Source organism: Pteropus vampyrus, unplaced genomic scaffold, assembly GCF_000151845.1.
Source record: "Pteropus vampyrus isolate Shadow unplaced genomic scaffold, Pvam_2.0 Scaffold251, whole genome shotgun sequence".
NCBI classification, from domain to species: Eukaryota; Metazoa; Chordata; class Mammalia; order Chiroptera; family Pteropodidae; genus Pteropus; species Pteropus vampyrus.
In genome coordinates this window covers 633,567-640,214 of record NW_011889032.1, presented here as the reverse complement: position 1 = coordinate 640,214, position 6,648 = coordinate 633,567, and the positions used below count along the sequence as shown (strand labels likewise).

Here is a 6,648-nt window from a genome sequence, read left to right as displayed (position 1 = left end):
TCGTGTTTTTCTCCTCTGAGCTCCCATGGCACCTACAGTTACAGCTATCACAGTACCTGCTGCAGCTTATTAAAATGATCTGTTTATATGTTCAGAGAATCAAACGCATAACTCACTCGCTAGGATTGTACCCAATCGGTTCTTGTATCCCTGGGGCCCAGCAATCTCAACAAATGACAGTATTTTTTACTATTACTGTCATTGTTATTGTTGGCAATACTAACGTGGTCTTTATTACACCTCATGGCTTTCTTGCAACTTTCCTTCTTTGATGGTGACATGGTAGATGACTCCTCAGGCTCCCTTCCAGAAGGCATAAGCCACGCCGCCAAGAGTAATGGGGATCTGACAAATTTGGCGAGCGTTTTGTGGGTGGCTCTCCAGGTGGGCACTCAGGATTCCCCAGGAGGCCCTGGCTCTTCACAGCCCTGACCACAGAACACCACAAATGTGAGACCTGAAGTTTCCTGGCCTGGGCAGAGCCCACATGGCCAGGCTGTGATCTTAGTAAAAGCTCCCATGGATGAGCTGTCCCCAGCATCCTCACCTCAGCCAGCATGCTAGGCTCTAGCTGGGTGCTCATCTTCATTTAGAAATTCCTGACTCTGAGAAAGCAATAGCTCAGAAGAATCCATGATAGCTCAGGGGATTGAACACAAGAAGGGCCCTTCATTGTAGCAGAATCATTAAATGCACAGGGTTCAAAATCCAGCAGGTTTGGATTTGCATCCAGCTCTTGTCAGCTGTGTGACTTTGAATGAGCTGGTGTCCTCATAAAAAAAAAAAAAATTCAGAAAGATCATGCCAACCATAAATATAAAATCTCATAACAATGTGTCTGGCATATAATAAATGCTCAGTGAACACTGATTGATAATTACCACTCAATTTCAATGATTAGTTACTCCACAGGCTATACTACAAACCATTCATGACAATAGGTAGCAAACTTGATTTCTGAGCATTTTGCTGAAGTGTGCTCCAAAAATGTACATTTTTTCTTATAGTTAAAGACAGGGGAGAAGAATGGAAGATAGAAATGGGGGTAGGTTTGGTGATCATGTCTATATGACCATCAGTCTAACTCACTTGGATTCCTGGGAGAGAACAAAATGGAGTCACATGGATTGCAACAGAATTGTTTGAACCTTGGACCAGAGGTTCTCAGGCAGGGATGATTTTGCTCCCCAAGAGGCATTTGTCAATCAAAATTTCTAGAAACATTTTTGATGTCACAAGAGTAGGGCAAGGTGTGTCACTGGCATCTAGTGGGTAGAGGCCAAGGATGCTGTGAACATCCTAAAAGGCACAGAAAGAACAGACTCCACCACAAAGAATTGCCAATAGCATCCAGGTTGAGAAAACCTACCCTCAGCAATCTTATTTCAAAGTACGAGTACAACCTCAGAGTGTGAATGTCACTGCCCAGCCATGTCTCAGCTAAGGTTGGGGTCTTGATTCAGTCTGTTTACTTAGCAGGCAGGAAAAACTGGAGCTCGGAGATGTAAAGTGATTCATCCAAGGTCACCCAGCAGATCCAAGCCTCCAGGCTCAAATTCAAGTCACTTTGCATGTCACTCTCTTGCCATCTTCTGGGAGCTGAAGAGAGATACAAAGCTGGTTTCTGCCAGGGAAGAATTCCACGTGAAACTCTTCTCAGGCTTTTGCTGGTGGTTGGATCAAAATTGAATCAGACTAACTTTAGAGAGATCCTGGACTCAGATCACAACTCAGCCACTTCCTTTTTGTGAGAACTGTCACAAATCACCTTCCCCCTGATCCTGTTTTCTCATCTGTAAGGAGGCCGTATGGTGCAGTGACTAACAGTGGACTTGGAGCACCTGGCTTTGAATCCTCTCTCTCTAACTAGTTTAACAGAATACCCAACAGTTCTGTGCTTTTCATTTGCTCAGACATAAATGGGGATGGTGATAATAATATGTGCCTTGGGGTTGTTATGATAATTAAATGAGTTCATAGATATAAAACTCCAAATACTGCCTGGCGCATAGGATGCTCTCAGTAAATGTTAGCTATTCTGGTCGTCACTGTTTACTGCCTTTAAGGATTTGGAGGAGGAGTGTAAGTAATATATGCAAGTCATCTGGTACTAAATGGGTGTTTGAATATTTCGAAAATTAAATGATTTATTTCTGGTGGTTCTGAGCCCTAAACCCTTCAGCCCTAAAGCTCTGGCTGAACCTTAGAATCACCTGGGGAGCTTCAAAAAGAATACTGTGGGGGACTAATTAAATCAAAATGCCTTAGGGGTTTGGCCAGGGCCCTGAATAACCTGTGTGGGGGTGGAGGGAGGATTCTAGTACAGCCAGGTGAGAACAGATGAGGACAGCTAGGGACACCTCCCCTCATCTTCCTAAACCTGCTGGCAACATCTTTTTCTACATCCAGGTCTAAAATTTTATCCTTTGTCATTTTCTACCTTCCCAGGGCCGGGACAGTGCCTGGCACAGGGTTGGCATCCAGAAAGTATTTGTGGAATATTAAGATACATGAAGGCAGAGGCCCTATCTATCTTGTTCATCGCTATATGTCCAAGACCAAAAACAGTGCCTGGCACATAGAGGTGCTCAACAGTTTTTGTTGTACTCAGTGGTCTGTTACGTTATAAAAGGAAATGCCGGGAAAGGTTGTGGGGAAATTCTTCTGAGTTACCACTGCCACCTACTGGCCACTTTGCTACATTGCGGCAATACATAGGATTTGCCTTAAGGGTCTTTACTTCCCCTCCGAGACCCAGGAGGGACCGAAGCAGCGGGAAATCAGATCAGCGACCCACCCCGACACCCCTCCAGGGCTGACTCCTCCCTCTCACTTAGCAGAGCGCTGGATTTCCAGGTTTCCTCTGGAAACCTCCTCTAACCTTCCCACTATGACTGAGATTTCTCCTTCGTGCTTCCCACCTCACAGCTGTTACCGCTCTGGGTCGCAGGCAATCACCTAAGCGCCGGTCTCTCTCCCACCAGACGGACTTCTGGGAAAATAAAAACTATGCTCTAGTTTACCACTCTACACTCATCTCCTAGCACCCAAGCCTGACATATAGAAGCAGAGTAATGTCCTCTGGAGAAATAAAAAAGACTGAATTCTATACTCTGGGTGTTCATAAACTGTAGAGTGCCTTGGGCTGCATTTCCCAAGGAGTATTATACACACCAACATGGTATCAACAGGGCTTTAGACAGTGCCCAGGTTAACTGCTAGGTGTTTTTTTTTTTTTTAATTTAAACTGACATTTGAAACCTGTAATCATTAGAATATTATTTAGGGTGAGGCTAAATTGTATAGCAAAGCAAGTCAATAGAAAATAAAACATTAAGTAAACAATAGCACAGTTGGTATGAAAATGTGACAAAAATTGTAAAGGCCATACAAGTAGCCGGCGTTTATTGGGTGCTTGCTCGATGCTGCTCACCTCACTTGCATGAGCTCATTTAATCCTCGTAATGACCCTATGAGATGGCATATTTTACAGATGAGGAAGTTGAGGCTCAGAGAGATCAATATTTTTCCCACAGAGATGTTGTTGATGCTCCTACTGTATACATTGGGGTCATTGATGATTCTCCTATTGTATGCCACGCCCTAAACTTCAAACATGCCTTAATGGGATCATCTCCAGTGAGGGAAACTGAAATTAAATGTATTAAATGATTAAATACAATACTGTATATGCAGTGCTGGGGTGGGTGAAGAACTGGAAAGACTAGTGACTCAATTAGGAGTAGGGAGCATCTGAGAAGGCTTCCTGGAGGTGGAGAAATGAGGACCGAGTATTGAAAGTCAAGACTTATCTAGGCTGGGTGGGCAAGTGAGGTATAATGTGAGAAGCAGGAGAAATATTTCATAATGTAATACCACCAACAACCATCACTGACTGAGTACTCAGGACATGCCAAGAGCATGCTAAGTATTTCACACCCATTATCTTGTTTAATCTTCTAAGTCCCTATGAGATAGGTACTATTATTATTCCCATTTTATTGATAAGGAAACTGAAGCTCGAAGAGGTTGTGGCCTTTTCTGGAGAAGGTCACACAGCTAGTAAGTAGCAGAACCAAGATTTTAATCCAGATTCCACAGCCCAGTACATTATATCGTGCCCATGTATAACCCATGCCCAGAGTGGGAGCGAGAAAGGTGAGCTTGAGAAATGGAAACAGTTTGATGCAAGATAGGAATGTAGGGGTGCGGGGCGGGGGGCGGGGATGTTGGAGAGGCTGGCGAAAGTTAGATCACACAGACTCTGAGTAGGAGTCCACAAAGATTTGCATCATCTCACCGGAGCTCCTTTTGGCTTGCATTTCAGCGGAAGAGTCCCTGGCATGTGACAACCCTGGGCTACCTGAAAACGGGTACCAAATCCTGTACAAGCGACTCTACCTGCCGGGAGAGTCCCTCACCTTCATGTGCTACGAGGGCTTCGAGCTCATGGGTGAAGTGACTATCCGGTGCATCCTGGGACAGCCATCCCACTGGAACGGGCCCCTGCCTATTTGTAAAGGTAAAGAAACCTACTCATGACATGGGGACTGAGGGGCCCGGAGATGTCTGGACTGACTTAGAGGGATTCTGAATCTTCTCTAAAACGCTGAGCTACTGTATTTCTTTAAATCTAAGACACTACCATTGTTTTCTGCACCACGGAGAAAGAAGACAATTGCTGCCAATGAAACTATGCCTTCTCCTTGCTTCGCATTTTTATTTTTACCTACTAAAAGAGCTCTTTCAAGCTTAGATGTTTATCATAAAGGAGAGCCATTCTGCTTTTGACTCTTGCTTTCACAACATGGCTTAAATGTTTCCCGCCTCCTGCACCCCTTTCTCACAACCACTTTGTTCCCAAGGGTTACAAGGCTTAAAGAAATTAAACGCTTATATAAATTAAGAAATACAGCAGAAACTAACCCAAATGCTTTTCAGCATCACATGATCTGGGAGATTATTAATATTAAAGCTGATTTAAGTTTGGTTTAATTAAATAAAAAGAGATGTATTTAAAGTTATTAACTTATCTGGCATAGTTGAACAGAATTTAAAATAGCCTCACCTTCTTGGACTGGAGTCCCTTAGAACCAGGTATGGTACCTGCAGAGGCTCTTTTGTGCTCATAGCCTCCATGGATGCTGTCTCCCTGACTGTGATGCCCTCTCAGGTTTGAACCTCCCTGCTTTTTGGGTTGAGGTCAAATGCCTTTATCTGAGATCAGGAGGGTTTTTAGGTAAAACAGAAGTTGGTTGGTTGGTTGGTTGGTTGGTTGGTTGTCAAGTTCTTTGAGTGGTTTTTTTTTTTTTTTTTCATCATATTGTAATGATGTAAGTCAGAGTGTAGCTTTCACCAAGGCACTAATTAGGAAGTCTCTCTATTGGTAGATCATAAATATAGCTGGGCCATTGGTGGGACCCCCTTCCGTCGCTTTATAATGCAATCTTTTTGTCTAAGCCTTCGCTCTGGAGTTTTGCATCTTTGAAACCCATCCATGGGGCCGTGTTTTTGTACTCAGCTACCATGATGACTTTGATGCCAAAGCACAGAGACACTAGCCCCCATCATCTTGAATTTCTAGAGAAGTTTTACAGGAAATACAGGGAAATGAATGAATTCCAGAGAGTTCTAGTCTGTGGCAACCAATCAACGAAAATAGTTTTACAGGGAATATACACCTTAGTCAAATAAATACGAAATAAAATTGAAATCAGACAGGTTCACATAAATATGTATTTTTAAAGCAAGAAAACAATTTCGCCCCTGATTTTGGATTCTGGATTTTGTCTTGACCCTCGCCATTCATCAGCCTTTGTTCTACATGAAAACACTGAACAGACCAGCACTACAGAGTTAAGAGCAGATGTCAGAGAAAGTTGAGCAGTCCAGGTTTAAAACCTGCCTCTATCACTTAGAAGCTGCGGGATGTCAGAGAAGTTGCTTCACTTCTCGGAATTTCTGTTGCTCATCTGTAAAATGGGGCGGGGGACGGGGTGGTGGGAATAATATCTACCTAACGAGATTGTTGCGAGGGTTAAACGAGCAAATATATATAAAGCTCTTGGCACCATACCTGACATATGGTAAGTGTTCAGTAATTATTCCCTATGACTATCTATCTCATCTTCTCTCAGGAACCGAGAAGGAAAAGTGTCCAGGCATTTCCACTAATTCCAGTAGCCCAAGATAAATAAAACATATCACTAACTTCAGCAAAGCGTAGAATGGGCTTTTGCTACTGTTCTTTTGGCTTCATTTCATGCACGATGAGTTTACTTGACATTGACCAATGCTTTCGATTTCTCTTTCAGTTAATCAAGACAGCTTTGAACACGCTTTAGAAGGTGAGTTCTATAATGAAAAAATCCAATAAATCAAACTAATAGCAAAAAACGAGAGCAGGTTCTGAATATCCCGATCCAGGTGCTTACAAAAGATAAACCATAAAAATCTGCCTTCACTTTGTCTCGGTACTGTAAAAAAAAATTGAATTTGCAACTTAGGGTCCTAAGTGACCAGAAAGGGATTTGACGCCAGCTCTGTTCATGGGATAAGGAAGTCTGAGAGTTCCTATGCCTGACAAAGGCATGACCCTATGGTAAAACTTTTCAACCACGTGGTACTATTTTGGGAAACTAAATCAGG

General features: G+C 43.0%; 1 protein-coding gene across 1 annotated transcript in view; it reads left to right on the top strand.

Moving 5' to 3' along the window:
• The window catches only part of SEZ6L (seizure related 6 homolog like), an 88,003-nt gene that overhangs the window by 75,732 nt on the left and 5,623 nt on the right, over positions 1–6,648 (top strand). The window contains exons 12-13 of the mRNA XM_011374653.1: positions 4,328–4,522; positions 6,315–6,347. Of these exons, the coding sequence (XP_011372955.1) occupies positions 4,328–4,522; positions 6,315–6,347 (228 nt within the window). The remainder of the gene's footprint in view (positions 1–4,327; positions 4,523–6,314; positions 6,348–6,648) is intronic.